Below are 19,308 nucleotides of genomic sequence, written 5' to 3'. Positions count from 1 at the left end.
AAAAAAATACACTTACGAGTTTAGAGTGATTACACTGATGATTTGGACTAATTTGGGTCATCTTGCTACATTAATATTAAGTCTTCCAATACATGAACAAGTATTTTTCATTGATATACTTCAGTCTTCTTTAATGTCTTTCAACATTATCTTATAGTTTCCAATGTGTATGTCTCTCAATATATTGATTAAATTTAATGCTGAGTATTTTACGTTTTTCATATTATTATAAATGAATCCATCTGTTAATTTCTCCTGTAGATTATTCATTGCTGTTGAATAGAAGTACAACTGATTTTGTATATAAATGTTGCATTTATGACATTGCCGAGCTCATAAACTATTGTTCTTTGCTAAATTATTTAGGGTTTTACAAGTGTTAGGTCAAGAAATTACATCAGCTGAAAGCAGAGAAAGTTTCAATTCATCTCCTTCAATTTGCAGGTCCTTCTTTCTTGCTTAATGAACCTGACTAGAACTTCCCCACAATGATGAATAGCAGTAGCATGAACTGAGTGGAAAGCTTGGCTTATTCTTTTAAAATTTGTTACTTAAATGCATGTATCAGTATATTTCTCATATTGGGTGCCTGTGAATGATAGAGCATAGTGTCAGGTCTGTAGCTGGAGTTATAGGAGGTTGTGAACTTCGTGTTAGTACTGGGAACCAAACTCAGGTCCTCTGGAAGAGCAACAAGTGATCTTCACCTCAGCACCATCCCTCAAGCCTTGGCATATTCTTTATCTAAAGGGAAAGCCTGTAGATGAACACCACTGCTTACATGAAGCAACAGAAAGACCCATGCATAGTAATTCACACATTTTACAAGATATCTAAACTCTAGTTTTAAAGCATATCTCTGAAAATTTGGCATTTTAAATTATTGTGTTTACAGAGAGCTTGACACTGTTATAAATATAATCAGTAAGAATTACAAATCTGGCACAGGACATCCAATTTACAATAATGTAACAACATCACACTAAAATGATTAAGACATATATTTCTGTTATAAGAGCTACAAAATAGAAAAAATTACATACTACTTTCTAGTAGTAAACATTACCTTAATAATGTTTTTGTAGAAATAGAAAAAAATAGAAATAGAAAAAAATTGAAACAAAGTCCTATTGATGCCACATAAAATTTTTATACGTTGCTCATTAGTGTCAGAGATAATGTTTTCTCTGTCAAGTGATAACAACAATGTGTAAATAATTTTGGTCCTGATTATGAATTGTATAATTAATATCTATATTATATCAGAGAGTAGGTGAATATTGATGGTAGATTTTCAATTACAAAATAGGAGCTCTGGGCCTGGAAGGATGATGGGTCAGCAGAGTGCTTGATGTTCTTGCAGAGGACATGGGTTTGTTCCGGGTGCCTATAGAGGCTGCCTTTAACGTCTTGTAATCCCAACTCCAGGGGAACTGATTCCCTTCTGTGAGTGCCTCCCTCTATACACACAAATACACACAGACACATGAATACAAATAAAATGTTAATTAAAACAAATCTTTTAAAAGCTCTATTGTTTGTCTTATAGCATTGCTCTAAAGTAGAGAATACACAAAATTATTTGAAATCTAAAAGGACTAAACAGGAGTCATTGGTTTATAGCCTGTTGATATTTTGAATCACACATGAATTTTGTAATGATCTAGGTTTACGTTGAAGACATAGTATTGTTACACCTAATACTGTACTAGTGTAATAGTCATGCCATTTAGAATAATCATTTATAAAACTAGACAGTTGAGATGTGGGTCTAGCTATCTAGAAAAAGTCATAGCCAAAAATAATGAGTCATTAAAGTCTTTGAAAAAGGAGCCTTCATCTTAGCAAGGCAACTGATGGCTCTGAGTGTGTTGTGTAGCTGGGAACTTGCAGAATAGACTGGATTTCTTCCACATTTCTCATTCATTCACATGCTACAATACATCGATATCACCAACATCAGCATTTACACAGTGGATAGGTTGGCAGATTTTCCATTATTACCTCAGAAATCATAGAAGGACGTACCTTCGAAGAATCAGGGCATCTGTGATGATGGAACCTCAAAGATGCAACTGATGGATTGTATGCAAATTCTATCGATTAGTTAATTCCATGCATCTATCCAGATAAGTTGATAAAAATTAACATTCCTTTCCTTTTTCCTCCTGTCTTCCTTCCTTTCTTTTTATTCTACCAAGTTTAGTTATCGGGTTATTTGTTTATTTATTTAATTATTTTTAGCATGTGCTCTCACTCTGTAGCCTGTGCTGATCTTGAACTTTTGACAATCCTCATGTCACTACTTCTTGAATTCTGGAATTATAGATGATAAAAAACATTCTTCTATGAATAAAAGGAGAGCTGGGATAATGCCTGTAATTCAGATAGTCAGAAGGCTGAGTCAGCTAGATCATTCAGGTCAGCTGAGGCTGCATAGTGAGTTCCCAGTCAGCCTGGAGAATGAGATCCTAGGTAAAACATAAAACCAAACAGAGGAAAAAGAGAAGGAAGGAAGCCATAAAACTTATCTCTGAGTGAAATACAATGTAAGGGCATAAATAACATAACTCTTTGGCTGTTAAATAAGCAAGTACAAAAATTTTTCTTATTGAAATATATTCAGTTTAAGTTAATTTAACCTATAGTCAGAGCCATGTTTATTTACTATGACTGATTGGTCAACAGAAAGGAAACCAGCTGGTTTTGAAATTTTCTTGTGAATATTGAGTCATGGTGGATTATTTTTTTCTGAACTGTTAAATAAGAAATAGTTCCCTGAAATGATACAAACACACACACACACACACCACATCACATCTTCTATGGAAATAAGTTGTATGAAAACAAAATGCAGTATTTTTTTTAATATCCAAGAATCTTTCAAGAATTCCTTTAATACTTAGAAGTAAGTAATTGTTCACTTGAGTTATCTAGATGACTTTATCCTGGACTTTAAATATGCTGAAAAACATAGTATTTTTTATATAACAGCTCTAGGCAGGGACATTCTCTTTCTGAGAGGATGATGTTACTGGCCCAGACAATACAAATGGATTCCATTGTCTGAGTTGACCAGTCCTTGGTTTTCATTCTTTTTTTTTTGTCTGTTTGTTTTTTGTTTTGTTTTGCTTTCTAGAGAGAAGTGAGAAAAGCTTTAATTTGTTTTCTATAAAAATGCCCTCCACAAGGGCTGGTTTATGAGAGCAAGTTAAAATCTCGCAGAGACAATACACATACACATATGTTTATTTTCTTAACTTGTTCTTTTATTGTAATGAGGTAGGAAGTCACCTGTCTAGACTGGTATGGTCTCGAGACACAATGCACAGAATCTGGACCACTGTTGCCTTTATTCCTTGGCCTTTTCTATGGAGGGCCAGGTGGTGGGCATGAAAATTTTCCTCCATGAAGCCATGAGGGCTGTCCAAGAGGCCAGGCTGTCACGCTAAAAATAAACCGACAAGGTCATCACCTTGCCTGCCTACTGTGGTCTTAAACCATGTCCTCAAATACCCGAGGCTCTGTTTCTTCTAGCCCAGCCTGCCTCCTGGCTCTGCCTTGTCTCCTCAATCCTGTCAGTTGGCTGTTTGGACTTGGCTGTGATCTTGATTGCTTGGCAGAAACATTCCAAGTACCAGGCTTGGCTGTGTTCTTAGCCTGACACACTCCCAGAACACTGAGACATTTGACTACACACATTCAAGCCTGGAGTCTAGTGTTCCTGGACTGACTTCCTCTTCAGGCAAGAAAAGCCTGTTAGAGAGGACAAAGCATGTCACACTCCGTGGGAAGGCTTTTCCATTGCTAGAGAAACAGCTCCAAAGCCTATGCTGCCTTCAAAACAGCTACAGAATGCAGAACACACCAGACGTGCATCTTCTATAACACGAAAATGAAACTGCTTTTAGAAAATGCTCTATAAGGCAAGTCGACATTCTCAATCAAGGTACCGGCATTTACTTTTTCTTTTCATAACTGCTCTTTGATTAAAAGTAACAAAAAATACCAATAATTAAAACAGGGATTGCCAAGCTGGGTGATACATACCTTGTACTCGGGAAACAAAGGAAGACAGAAAGATCTTGAGTTCGAGTCCACCTTGGTCTCAAAAATCAACTAACCATCAATGGTGAGACCCATAAGATATATATGTCCTCAGCTCCTTTTTTTTTTGTTTCTCTTCTGAATTAACTGATTTAGATACTGAAAGTTGAAAAAGAACCGACAGAGTCTTGACTGGGCCTGCCAGAGAGGGAAGAAAGCAAGGAGCCACTGTCCGCTGGGCACAGGCTGGTGGGAAGAAAGAAAGAGAGGGTGGGCCTAGCAGGAGGAGGTGCAGGGCACTGGGTCTTCCTGTATACTGCTGCCTTCGAACAGTTACTCTACCATTAACCCAGTGAGCCAGTCTCCTTCCTGGCTTCGGAGTCTCTGAGACCACCGTGGCCTGTAAAGTGATGATCTGTGGGAGGCAAGAAGGCAGTTTGGTTCAACACCACTAAGTCACTGGTGTTAGTCCAAACTTTGAGACTCTGACCCTCAGTAGTTTATTTTAGGTATGCTTAAACCCAGCACAATTTGGTGAAAACTTATTCTGGTGGTAATTAACTCAATCCCATGTGCACAATAAAGCATACATAAATCTCTTGGAGGAACAAAGTAAGCTAAATAAAGATTGATCGTGACCACAAAAATCAAAATCAAAACAAAACAAAGGATATATGTATCTTTATGAAAATACTGACTCCTAAAACTTAAGAGTTGTCTTGTTATATTAATGTTATTTTTATTAAATGTTATTTTAGATAAACTAATGATAAAGTCTAGATCTGAAATAAGATCCAAACAGCAGAAATTAAAGAAAAATATCAGCATCTCTTGAGAAGTTAAGTCACCTGGGAACACATTTCTATCCTTTTGTAGCTATAAAAATATTTAATATTCTACAGGATGAAACTAGCTAGTAGGGTTATCAGTTTCCAAAAACTCACGTACATCCTTTCAAATTAACTCTCAGACACAATACTCTTTACTAACATAGCTCTACTTTAAAAAACAATTTACACTATCAAACTAAATATTGTATATGCAAACAATGAAGTTTGAGCTATTCACAGATAAATTCTCTTCAGTGAAGCCTATAGAAAGATAAAATAGTTTTCATCGCACAGTTTGTGGAAAAGTAAAGAGTAATTATTTGTGTTGCTTAATAATGTTTCTTTAGTGTTTTGCCGAAATGTAGATATAATTATAGTGACTATTTTGAGAAATTATAAAGGAGAATTCTATAGTTTGGAAGTTCAGTAACTATGTGATAGTCAATGAAGATAATAGGAAATACAATACTATATCTGAAATTTCATGAAATTGTGCTTGTATGATTTCTGTAGAAAATTTCCCTTCTTTCTTTACTGGTAATAGGAGCTTCTACTACAGTGTTCTGTGATTTTTCAGGAAGTTCTAGGACCCTTTCTGTGTTCATTCTTATGGTAAATAGTCAAATTTAGATTTTTCTTATTATATTTTAACTTACACATTTTCTCTAATTTTTATGGATGTTCTGATGTTTAAAAATTGTCATGGCTAATACCATATAGAGGCAACTACTTTGAAGAGAGAAATTCTATCAGGTAATTGTATTATATAGTGACTTCTTTCTCCCCATCCCTCAAAGCAAAAAGTAATAATAAATTGCTACTTTTAATTTTCAGTTGAAAGGACCATATGCAATTGTAGATAATGTTTCCCTAAAAGTAAATATTCCCTCCATCTTTGTAAAGGCCTTTGCTTATTTTGTTTCTTCCTCTTCTTTGTAAACATTCCATCATTTCTCCAGTGGAATTGTCTCCCTGGAAATCCCTTTCCTAGTGGCCTGAGATTAAAGAGCCCCTCACTCTGGACATCTGCATAGTGGACTGTGGTATTAGCCCCTTAGTTACATTGTGGCTTCTTCCTGATAGTTAAAATGTGTTTTTCCTCGTTTAATCCATGAAATTCTAACACTGTAATGGAAAATGTGAGTAATCTTGTACAGGCACTAAAATGCCTATGACCAGATGGGATAATGTTCTAAATTATCTCCGTACTAAGTATTTCACAAGGCACTGCCCATTATGAGAACTTGTTTCCTTATCTTCAAGACCATTCTACATGGAAGAAAATATCATTATTATGTTTTTTTCCACTGTATGTTCTGCCCAATAGAATCCTAGACCACGTACCTATATTCTAAGTAACTTGGCATGATAACCTTCTAACTTTTCTTTTTTTTCATTTTAATACTTTATGAAATAGTTTTTTTAATATTTCAGTGACAAAATAATACAATGGTTCAAAGCAGATCAAACGGAATAAAATTAAGTTTAAAGGAAGCTGAGTTACTTATGCAGTACAAGAAAAAAAATTTTTTAAATTTAATTTTATTTTATTTTACAATATAATTTAATTCTACATATCAGCCACGGATTCCCTTGTTCTCCCCCCTCCCCTTCCCCCCAGCCCATCCCCCATTCCCATCTCCTCCAGGGCAAAGACTCCCCTGAGGATTGAGATCAACCTGGTAGACTCAGACCAGGCAGGTCCAGTCCCCTCCTCCCAGGCTGAGCTAAGTGTCCCTGCATAAGCCCCAGGTTTCATGCACTGAGCACAGGACCCGGTCTCACTGCTTGGATGCCTTCCAAACAGATCAGGCTAATCAAATGTCTCACCTATTCAGAGGACATGATCCATTTGGGGGCCCCTCAGCCATTGGTTCATAGTTCATGTGTTTCCATTCGTTCGGCTATTTGTCCCTGTGCTTTATCCAACCTTGGTCTCAACAATTCTTGCTCATATGAACCTTCCTCTTTCTCGCCAATTGGACTCCCGGAGCTCCACCCGAGGCCTGGCCAGGGATCTCTGCATCCGGTTCCCTCAGTCATTGGACAGGGTTTCTAGCATGACACTTAGGGTGTTTGGCCATCCTATCACCAGAGTAGGTCAGTTCAGGCTGTCTCTCGACCATTGCCAGCATGGCAACTTTTCTATTTTCTGTATATCCTTTTCTACAAATCCTAAAAATATAAATAGACAAGAATTCATTCATCTTGTGTTCAGTTTCAATCAGCAAATATTTCCAACTTCACAGCACCCTGTGCTATAATTCCTGCCAGATACACAGTTACAATAGAAGTTAAGGACACAAGATACCTTCTTTCTTCCCTAGAGCACTTGGTCAGAGGGAAAAGGCTGTCGTTATATGTTCTACCCAGATGACTACCAAGGCCACTAACTGCAAAAGCCAACTTTTACTTCTTGCCAGATATGGAATCAAGACTTTTGATATATAGGCTTACTACCAACATACAGTACTTATTTTTTTAACCTTTGAAAGCATTTGAATTATGAGAACCATTATCCATACACTGATTTTTTTTCCTTCTGTCCTACTGATGGAAAAACATTATCTAACAAACTTTGAAAAGGTAGCTTTCTACTCTCATACCATCTGTGGTGACGTGGTAATTTGAAAGAAAATGACCCCCCAAAAGAATGGCACTATTAGGAAGTGTGGCTTTGTTGGAGTAAGCGTGGTCTTGTTTGAGGAAGTGTGTCACTGTGGGGGTGGGCTTTGAGGTCTCCTATTCTCATGCTACACCTAGTGTCACAGTCTACATCTTGTTGCCTGCATATCAACATGTAGCAGCTCTTTCTCCAGTACCATGTCTGCCTGCATGCCATGTCCCACCATGATGAACCTCTGAACTGTAAGCCAGCACAATTAAATGTTTTCCCTTATAAGAGTTGCTGGGTCATGGTGTGTCTTCACAACAATAGAAACCCTAACTAAGACAGGCAGCTTGAATGAAAATGGCCCCCATGGGTTCATAAGGAGTGGCACTATTGGGAGGTGTGGCCTTCTTGGAGGAAGTGTGTTTCTGAGGGTGGACTTTGAGGTTTCAGATGATTGAGCCAGGCTCATTCTCACTCTCTTCCTCCTGCATGCGAGTCTGGACATAGAACTCTTAACTACCTCTGCAGCACCAATCTGCCTGAGTGCTACCATGATAATAATGAAGTAAACCTCTGAAACTGTAAGCCAGTCCCAATTAAATGTTTTCCTTTATAAGAGTTGCTGTGGTCATGGTGTCTCTTCACAGTAATAAAACTTCTAAGATTCCATCCAGTTGTTTAAACTAGCTTTGGAACAAACTATTTTTCCCTCCTTTCCTTTCCCTTTATAGTTTGCAGAAGTATCACAGAGTGTGACAAAATGCACATATTTGTCTTGGTGCTTATTAGCTCTGTGTACAGTGGCTGGATCCACCCAGACAGACTGAGCCTGACTAATGATTTACATTGGTTTAATTTGCATTCAGAGAGGATGAAACAACTGGATTTATAAGGAAGTCTCTAAGAGGAAAAAAATTTTTTTTTCTTAGAAACACACACTCTAAATAGAGATGAGACCCTATTTCTGTCAAAAAAAAAAAAAAAACAAAAACAAAAACAAAAAAGCAAAAACCCCCACAAAACTTGATATTACTGCTGAATGGAAGATTAATGGGGACTGGGCTCTGCATCAAAGACCTGAATGTGTCTTCATATATCTTTGATTATAACAATTATTTCAAGACCTGTCTCCCATGGTAGAAATGCACATGATGTGCTTGGGACCATTATACACATATGCCTGTGTACATGTGCAGTTGCAGAAACATTCATACAGCTAGCTGAATTTGTTATTGTTATTTCTTGTTCTTTTTAAACAAAACATTTATTTTAATTTTTATGTGTGCATATATGTACATGGGGGAGGGGAATAACCGCAGAGTCCAGAGGAGGTGTTGGGCCCTGTATCTGGAGTTACAGGTAATATCTAAGCACACCTAATGTATGCGCTTAGAACTGAACTTTGGTCCTCTAGAAGAGCAACAAGTGCTCTTAACTCCTGAGCTGTTTTCTCCAGCCCTATTTTTTTTTTTTTTTTGGTTTGTTTGCTTCCTACTTTTCTGAAATTGCTTTCATAGGTGTTTGACTTGTCCCAGCTTTCTTGGGACACCCAGACAGTCCCATTTTTGCATAAAAGTTCCCCTGTCCCTGAACTCCCTCAGTCACAGGCAAACAAGGACACTAAGCCACTCAATTCTAAATTTTCTTTTCTTAAGTGTGTGACTTGCTGTTTAAGTGGTATTTAACTTCACAGCTGACACCAATAAATCTGAGCCAGAAACTGACTGGCAGTTATGTCCGTGGCGGTTTTGAAGTATGGTTCTCGCAGCTGCAGTAATACTTGGTGATTTGTTGGAAACGCAAACATGCAGACACCCACCAGTCCATATTGAATCAGAGACTGGGCAGTGGCATTTGAAATCCCTCTTTTTAAAATGTTCCTGTGGTTATGAGGTCAAAGGAAGTTCCAGGATTATGAATTTACAGGAATACATTGTGCTTGATTTTTGGATGTTTCTAACACTGTGCCTATTACAGTGAGATACTGTGAGAACCAATGAAGTAAAGAATGAAAGTATTTTCCAGGTATTTGGAGAAAATGAATAAGGGTAGCAACTTAGTTCAGGTGGTCAAAGGTGCACTGTGTATAACTGCTGGTCAGTTTTTGGTCTAGCCCTTGACTAAAATAGGATGCATCCTTTGAAAGGCTGAAAAAAGGCTAGCATCACACATTTGATGATATCATCTCTTACCTAGCAGATCCAGGTCTACCTGTGGTATATTAAAATAGGAAAATATAAAGAATAACATTGTCTTTAACATTAAGAAGCTGGGATTCTGATGCAGTGAAGTCTTCCTGTACATGCTTGTTTTTCTGCTATCAACTAAGAAGATGCCAGAACATTAAGTGAGGCTGGGAAGATGCATGAAGACTTTCACCCTAGGTGATATTCCTTCTGTGTAGATTCCAAAGAAAGGAGAGGGGAAACAAATATCTGTAAGGAAGTAAAAGTCATGGGGCATCCCTGAGATTAACTAGAAACCCAGAGCAATGGAAACTGCTGGGAATCTATGAGGGTGACCTCAGCTAAGACTCCTAGCAATGGGAGATACTAAGCCTGAACCGGCCATCTTCTGTAACCAGGCAAGACTTCTAGGGGAGGGACTAGGACACCAACCCAGCTACAATTTGTCCTCCCTACAAGATGTGCTGAGGTAATGATGGCACAGAAATTGTGAGAGTGACCAGCTAATGACTAGCCCAGCTAGAGACTCATACCCTGAGAGGGCTCCATGCTGAGGGTCAGGACCTGCAGGCTGGATACCCAAGAGACCTAGGATAGAACCAACATTACAGGTCAAAAAAAAATCATTGAAATAACTCCCAATGATATTCTGCTATACTCATATTGGTGGCTAACCCAACTGACATCAGAAAGCCTTTACCCAGCAACCAATGGAAACAGATGCAGAGACTCCCAGCCAAATATTAGGCAGAGCTCTTGGAATCCTGCAGAAGAGGGGGAGAAAGGATTGTAGGACCCAGTGGTGTTGAGGGGCACCACAAGAAAACCCCCAGAACCAACTAACCTGGCTCAAAGGGGTTCACAGAGACTGAACCGACACCTAGGGAGTCTGCATGGGACCTGGCCCTCTGTGTGTAGCTTGGTCTTTACGTGGACTCCTAGTAGGAAGAACAGAGGCTGTCCCTGACTCTGTTGCCTGATTTGGGGATCCATTCCTCTTGTCAGATTGCCTCCTCTAACCTTAGCGGAAGAGGGGTTGCCTGGGCTCACTGAAGCTTGATATACAATGGCTGGCTGATATCCATGGGATGCCAGCCTGTATCTGAAGAGAAAATAATTAAAAAGAGAAGTAAAAGTCATACTAGTTTCTAATAAGTGTGTCTGTCCTTGTATTCTGAGGGGAGCCTGGGGTAAAGCCCCATGACTATACGTTAACTTTGGTGACCACGAGCAGCTCTGGGTCCCAGAGTGCCTTCCAACACTAGTGGTATGTGGCCCAGAGCATGCAGATTGTGGCTGACTCAGGATTTTAACATACATGTTTATAGAGGCATTGCCATTTACAGTTTAGAAAATGTACATGATACTTACATTTGGGGCTTTAACCAAAATTTCAGGAGAAGTTGCACACAGCCTTGGCACTATCTGCACAGTTGGCCTACTTCACTTACTTTCAATTGTAGGTCCTAACACTGGCTTGTTGGCTGGTGTTGTTGGGAAGGGACATTTACCTCGACAGGGTAGCCTGCTTTTACTTGGTGAAATCCCAGTTCAAACTAGTGTGATCCTGTGAAATGTCAAGGATATTTCAAAGTTGTACAGTGTGAAGATGCAAAATAGATCTCAGCTGTGCTTGGCCATCTACTGGACTCTTCTCATTTCCAAGCGAGACACTGGGCAGTTTCTGATGAGACCTGTTTCTTTGAAGCTTGTGAGAGCTGCAGCCTCTGCCCTCTGCTGGTCCAAATATCCTTCACTCTCTACTTCTCAGGAGCTCGCCATTAGATGCCTGACCCTAACTCTTTTTATTCTATTACTTTATTTTGGAGACAATGTCCCACTATCTAGCAAAAGGTGGTTTAAAACTCATTATCCCTTTGCTTCATTCACCCTCACCTGATTCTTTTTAGTGTATTTTTATTTATTCTTTGAGACATTCATACATGGCTATAATATATTTTGGTCATATCTACCTCTACTCCTCCATTCTAATTCCCCTGCCACATTTCCCTCACGAATTCATAGTGTTTTGTTTTGTCTTTAATAGTTATTGGGTCCAATTAGTCTTCCCATGTACACATCACTAGAATATGGTCAACCTGCTAGAAGACACACATATCACAAAATTGACTCTCCCTCCCCAGCAACCATAGACTGCCAATGGCTCCTCAGCGTTATTCCTGTCATGAAGCATCTCTATCTCTCTGTCTCTCATCCCTCTCTCACTTTGTTCCTTTCATTTTTTTCCTTTTTATTGTTTTTTCTTTTCTTTTCTTTTTTTCTTTTTTCTTTTCTTTCTTTTTTTTGGAGAAATGTTTCTCTGTGTAGTTTTGGTGCCTGCCCTGGATCTCTCTCTGTAGACCAGGCTGGCTTTAAACTCACAGAGATCTGCCTGGTTCTGCCTTACGAGTGCTGGGGTTAAAGGTGTGCGCCACCACCACCTAGCTCATTATTATTATTATTATTATTATTATTATTATTATTATTATTATTTAGATAGTGTCTCATGTATCTAACTAGGCAGGCTTAGCACTTCCTAAATAACCAAGAATAATTTTGAACTTGTGATCTTCACGCCTTTACTTTCCAGGTGTGGGATTACAGATGTGTAGGTACCATCGGGTGCCACTTTCAAGCAGTGCTGGGGATTGAACCCAGGACATTCTGCAAGCCATACTTCATTTTGTCAACATATTCAGGAGTTTCAGTATTTATCTTTTAGCAAGTCTGAGAATGAAATCCCCATGAGGAAGGAAGAAACAAAGAAGTGCAGTTCAGAAAATCATGATTACTTGAGAGTCACAGCATTGATCCCCTGTGCCTGCCAGGAACCTGGTAGGGCCCAGCTGTGCTTTCCCTCTGAAGTTCATCCCTGGGGGAATTCATCTGAGCAGTTTGTCTGTTCTGCTTTATGACACAGAATTCAAGGAGTGGCTAATTTCTGGACTTCTGTGGTTTGCAGATTTTAAAAACAGTATTTAGAATGGTTTTTATAGAAGATGGGACTGCAAATGGACCACTCTGAATCCTGACATAGATCCTTTCATTTTCAACTAAAGTCCACTCCGCAAAGTGTTAGCACTCTGTTTGGATGGCAGAGCCAAGCAGTGACAGTAGCATTAATGAATATTTGCTATGGGGCCCTGGCAGGAAGACAGCACAGAAATACAGGCTCGGACCATTTTTCTTCTGCCTGAATCTCACCCATTATTTTCAGCTTCCTGTCACATCTATTGTTCCTAGAGACACTCGTTGAACAGTGCAAAGAAATTTGAACAGCCTTTGGGGAATACTGAGAAGAATGAATCATTGCTCCCCTCCCATGATCTGTAGTTTGTGGTGGTGAAGAAACTCTAAAGGAGGCCACCATGATTCTTACCACTCTGCATCAGAGGTCATTCGACAGATGTAGCTTTTGTCTTTCCTTCTTAGTCTGAGTGGGTTTGTGCAGTGAAAAAAAAAAAAAGATTAGACAGTCATGGTTAGCTTAGAATATGGCCAGTTGCATTTCAAGTCAAAGGTTTGAGATGTTATCTTTTAGATTGCAAGGTAAATCACAACTCACTCAAAATCTTTTTGCAATATCTAATTTTATCAGTAAAGAAATGAATGAAGGGTCAGTGCAGCTGAAGCAGTCTGAATTCAGATCATTGTGATGCATGCTACAGGTCTGTCAATTGGAAAGTTCCAACATTTTTCAAGCCCCCAAATTTTCTTTCAGAAACTAGGTATAAAAATAATAAGCAACTTTTAGGTTTTAATGAATTGAATGAGTTACACATGCATTCAAAAGTACCTTATGGTGCTTAATAGTGTTCTTTCCTTCATTTCGTTAAATAAATATTTATTAAGTGTCTAGTTTGTGCAAAGTAGCAGTACTGTCGTGAACAAAGCAGATGAAGGATTAGGTTTATAATAGCTTAGTGTTTGAAGTCTTGGCAATGTGTCCTTTTCTTGGCACATGGTCTATTTTTAAGGACCTTGCTGCCCACAGTGTCTTAACATTGAGGTGAGCTGCTTAATATAAAATGTTGATGGAATGGAGTTTGAAGACATGAGTCATTTCAGAGTATGATGACAGGCACAAATTTGGAAGTGGGCTATGAAATATCAAGTTTGCATTTCCACTTGAGAGCACAGCTTGGTCGTGGAAAACTTTCGAAAGCTAACTTGTCTAAAAATTGAGAACTGTGTTCTATGGCCCTGAATGTCCCTCTGATAGTACTACACTTTTGTTGGCAAGTCCTTTCCCTTGCATTTAATAAATTTGAATTTTAAGTATTAGATTTACAAATAGATGTAATAAAATAGCACTGACCCTCTGTGCCCTATACCAAATTCTCCTTATCAGTATTTCACAGTACTGTGATTTATTAAAACTAATGAGCTCAAACTGATGAGCAATTCCCTAAAGCCTCTGCCTTATTCTGATTTAAAGAGTGCTCTGTGTGTGTAGCTGTGTGGTGTTTGTTTGAGTCATTACTGTTTCCTGTCATTCGGTCATCATGTCTCCTTGAGCATCCTGTACTGACACAGTTTCTAAGACTTTCTTTGTCTTGACAACATTTATAGATGGAGGATCACTGGTTAGAAAGTAGGTAGAATGCCTCTGACTTTGTTTGTTTTCTGAGACTAGATAGGGGCTGTAATTTCAAGGATAAAGGCCATAGGGGTGCTTCTCACCACTTGGTGTGCTAGTAAACTGTTCTGCCTTGAATATTCTCTCTTTTTTATTATATTTGAAAGTGTGTGTGTGTGTGTGTGTGTGTGTGTGTGTGTATGTGTGTGTGTGTGTGTGTGTGTGTGTGTGTGTGTCTCTCTCCGTGTTTCTGCTCATTTGTCTGTCTGTCTTTCTATCTGTCTGTGTGATGTCATGGCACACATATATAGGTCAGAGGACAACTTGAGGGACTTAGTTCTGTCCTTTCACTATGTGAGACACAGGAATTGCACATTGATCATAAGCCTTGGTGACAAGTGCCTTTATTCATTGAGCTATCACTGGACCTGAAAATTCTTTTAATGGGTAAATAAGAATTACATATAATTGGTGATTTAATGTATCATGTTATAGAAAAACTTCTTTGCTAATATTATTACCAAATACAGACTGGTTGATTTTTTTTTGAATTCAGAATAGCTTTGGGTTAATTTGTTGATTTGAATAAATATTCCTTTATTGGAGATAAAAAAGACAAGAGAAAATATGTCTTTGTATAAATGAATAGCAATCTTCTCTTATGAAACCATGATCTACACATTAAATTTAAAATTAACAAAATATAGCTTTGTATTTTGTTCAAATTTTCTGTAAGCTTAAAAAAATAATAAATACAATCTCAACTATGTGGTCAAAAATAGGCCACAAACAGACATGTTGGAAGTTAACCATTTAGCTATGAGTTCCCAGAAGATTGTCTCAAGTGAGGAGTCTCCATAGGGTGTTAAGGCTTTACCAAGTCCTATGCACAGAACCTGGAGTCTTTCACCTTATAGTGTCTTTGGAATAAATGAACATTATCATCTAGATGCAGGAGAATACATTAGTATAGTTATTGTAGGGATTGGAAGAGCCATGGTTGTATTTTATAATTTACAAACAAATCTCACTGTAATTAAGAACATCGTCTTGGGATAAATATGGTCTGTGTTGTGTGTCCTTTTTAGATCAATATAGAAAAAGAAATATACCAGTCCAGAGGAAGTGCTATTAGAAGAAGCATATTACCAGGGAAATCTTGCCCATGTTCATTCCGTGAAATAAATACCCATCCCAGTGCACTCTGACTTCATTGTGGTGCCACACTGGGTTTAAACTATGATATTTACAATCCTCACTCCCCATAGAGATGAGTACAAAACAAATTCAATGATTATAGCTCACAGCTGCTTGTGATCTTACCATGGACAATCACAGTCATGGCAAAGATTGCCATTAACATTTCTCTCTCTTTTTAAATTTCCAATTTCTACATTTCATGAAGTATTTCACTCTGTCCTACTGTGAGACTCTGTAACATTTCCTTAAATTCTGGAGATTTCTGGTTTTCTAGCTCAATTGAAGTTTAAATGAAATGGTTTAAGAAGTATATAAGATTAATTTTATAATATAAACCCTTGGTAAACTGGATGCTGGTAATAATGTCATAGACAAGTGTTTTCATTTGTTGGAGACAGTGAACAGTTATAGACCTATCTGAAAACTGTTGGTTTTATGCTACTTCTAGATTATTGAAGATATTTGGGGGCTATTGTCTGGTTTTTAATAATGGTAATTTATTGGGCTAGTGAAAGCTAATCAGAAGGTGGATATCAAGGGACTGGAGAGATGCTTAGTGGGTCAGGGCACATATTGCACAGGCAGAGGACTCAAACTGTGTTCGCTGCATCCATGTCTGACAGCTCACAACCACCTCTAATTCTAGCTCCAGGGAATCCAGTCCCCTAGTCTGGTCTTCACAGATGTATGCGCGTGCGCACACACATACACACACACACACACACACACACACACACACACACACACCATGCATACACATAAATAAAAATTAGAATAAGAAAGAAAGCATACTTATATTCAGAAGCAAAAGTTAGAGTAATTTTGTTTTCCTTTGCTCATGAGGTAACAATTTACAAATGACAATTTAAAAATATGTAACTATTTGGGGAATATTTTCCCTTCCACTGGAGGAGAATTATTGCTAAATAAGTGATTAAAGTGTGTGAAATGTCAGTTGAAAGGAACCAGACCCAGATTCATCTTTTTATAGAACAGCCCTAAGAAAAGCCCGTTTTTCTTCTTGAAACTGACAAACAGCCTCGGTTCATAGTCCTACACCTAAGTAAGGGAAACGTGTGACAGTACGAGCTATAGAGGGCTAAAGTACAGCCAGTCTGTCAGGTGCCTGCTGTGCAAGCATGAGGACCTGAGTTGGATCCCCAGAATCCACATTAAAATAGCTGAGAACTGTGGTACGTATTTGTAATCACACTGGTTGGAGAAGCAGAGAAAAGCAGGTCAATGGGGTTCCTTGTCCAGCCAGCCCTACTTACTTGACAAGCTTCAGACCAGTGAAAATCTATCTCAAAATCAAGATGGGTGGCACGTAAGGAACAATACCTGAGATCCTGGCATTTACACACATACACACACACACAACCTCTTATGTGTTGCCCATACCATACACCATTACAAACAGACCACTGTCCTTATACCCATTGTCAAAAGCATTTATCCTCAGACTTTTCATTATGGTATGAAACAGTGACCATGACAGCCTGTGGAATGACATGCAGAAGGGCATTTTAAGAGCAGCCGGAGAGGCAGGCTGAGAATATTTGGGAGGCTAAGAGGTTAAAAAATCAACTGAGAGGCGGAAAAGACATGAGCTTCGATAGTATCCAAGAACAGATCTTATTTGCAAATGATCATTGAGAATGATAAACATTCCTAATATGGTGATTGACATACATTCGGGTAGTTTAGTGTGTCTCTGAGGGAAGTTAGGATGAGGTGGTTGCACTTTGAAGGTTGATCTTTCCAGATTTAGTATCAGACTTTGGAGCCAGACGGTTGTTGGGTTACAATACATCAACACTTTCATGGTCATCAACCTCTTGAAATACTAACGAAGTATGACAAGCCTGTGATGCCTTGAGAGTAGTGTCTATTGATTGACTACACATGCCATGAACTTCCTGCATACATCCTGAAACAGAGCATGCCTTTAATAAATATTCAGACTAGAATTCGCTTATTTTTATATCAGTGATTTTGTACCGGGTATTGAACTATAATTCTTTATAAATATGGCCATGTTTTAAATGAGCTACTGAGCTGAACTGAGCAATTTTGACACCAACATTCTGTATATTTTTCCTGATTGTGTACCAAAGGACCCATACTATTGTTTAAATAAAGAAATAAATGTAGTAGGAAGATAGGAAGACAGGAACTAAGAAAAAGGAAAACAGTAAAGAGCTTCATCCTTTGTCTTTATTTTAAAATTTATTATAAAAAGGTAAACATATTACCAAATATCCTCCAGGCAGGCTGTGTGTTCAGAGAAATTTATGTTATGCTAATTCCGTGGGAACAGAATAGTTTCTAACTGTACTTGTGGATATTTTGAAGCATCATCTAGCTTTTATTTTAATGTGTGAAATTAAGTGTGGTCATTTGTGACAGATGTCAGGATTAATTCACAGGTGACAAGCTATTCTGGCTGGCTGCTGTTATCATTATTAGCAGAATATTGCATCAGTGATGTGTTTCTAAGTAGGGAAGGATGACGCCATGTTTTTCTAACTCTTTGTCCTATTCTGTTTTGAATACAGACAGTACCACAGGGACGCCAGTAATATCAACAATGACAAGTGTGGAAATGTGCAAGAGCAGTGCCATAACAACTGAGATCACCTCTAAAGCAGAAAAAAACCCCCCGGCAGTGGCAGCCACTGGCAACAGCTCAAGTCCTTCCACAGAGACTGAGGAGGAAAAGGCAAAGAGGCTTCTTTACTGTTCACTATGCAAGGTGGCTGTGAACTCTGCCTCACAGCTGGAGGCTCACAACAGCGGTGAGATGCAGGCCTTTCCTTTTTATTTCAATAGCTCTGCAATTATCTTCCTCTGAACAGATTAGATCTTTTGCAGCAGGGGAACCAGCAGTGACAGAAAACTGGCAGTTATTACATGAAATGTACCAGCCAGTAAAACATAAAAACAACAAGCAAAGTATCATTTACGTGGGGGCAAAGGAAGGTTTCTATGGCTTGAGCTCACGAGTATGTGTGCTGGTGTGTGTGAGAGTGTGTGTGTGTGTGTGTGTGTGTGTGTGTGTGTGTGTGTGTGTGTGTGAAGCATCAGAAAAGAAAGTAAAATGTCATTTTAGACTATGTTTAGTATTTATGTATTTTCTATCATGGTTTCTATATTACAATACACTTGCTTCCAATTGAGACCTCTAGCCCAGTGGTTCTCAACCTTCATAATGCTGTGACCCTTTAGTACAGGTCCTTATGTGGTGACCCCCAACCACACAATTATTTCATTGCTAATTAATAAGAGTAATTTTGCTATTGTTATGAATCATAAAGTAAATTTCTAATATGCAAGATACTTCATATGTGTCCTTCGAAGGGGTCACTATCCACAGTTTGAGAACCTTGGCAACACAACCCAGTGTTGTTCTTACCCAGGCATAGTTCCTATTATGTTTTCTGTGGTAAATATTGATGTCTGAGCCAAATCAGTGTGATGTGTGCAAGTATATTTCAGAAAGCTTTTACCATGTACACCAGGGAGGCATTATTAATTTGACAGAGATACAGAGAAGACTATGGGACCAAGTGGCAGAACCATGATTCAGGCCTGTTTCTCTTACTTAAACATTTTTAGTGAGTTATTTTTATCTTTCTAAACATTTTTAAACAGAAAGAAGCAAACTGGAATACAAGGATCAGGAATCAATTGGCCTTCCAGTTATGATTCCATTGAGTTACCCTCTAAAACAAAAGTTTGTATGTAATACACACACACACACACACACACACACACACACACACACACACAACATACAAACATGTATATGTGTAGGGATATGTGTGTCAGTATATGCATGTGTGACTTACA

At 38.4% G+C, this 19,308-nt stretch overlaps 1 protein-coding gene across 1 annotated transcript in view; it reads left to right on the top strand.

Annotated features, from left to right (window-relative positions):
- Positions 1-19,308, top strand: part of Znf385d (zinc finger protein 385D) — a 270,292-nt gene that overhangs the window by 227,604 nt on the left and 23,380 nt on the right. Inside the window, exon 5 of the mRNA XM_059273144.1 lies at positions 18,015-18,254. Coding sequence (XP_059129127.1) covers positions 18,015-18,254 — 240 coding nt within the window. The remainder of the gene's footprint in view (positions 1-18,014; positions 18,255-19,308) is intronic.

The sequence above is a fragment of the Peromyscus eremicus genome, chromosome 9 (assembly GCF_949786415.1).
Source record: "Peromyscus eremicus chromosome 9, PerEre_H2_v1, whole genome shotgun sequence".
Taxonomy (NCBI): domain Eukaryota; kingdom Metazoa; phylum Chordata; class Mammalia; order Rodentia; family Cricetidae; genus Peromyscus; species Peromyscus eremicus.
The sequence above is the reverse complement of the archived record's forward strand: the minus strand, read 5'-3'. Positions and strand labels throughout refer to the sequence as shown.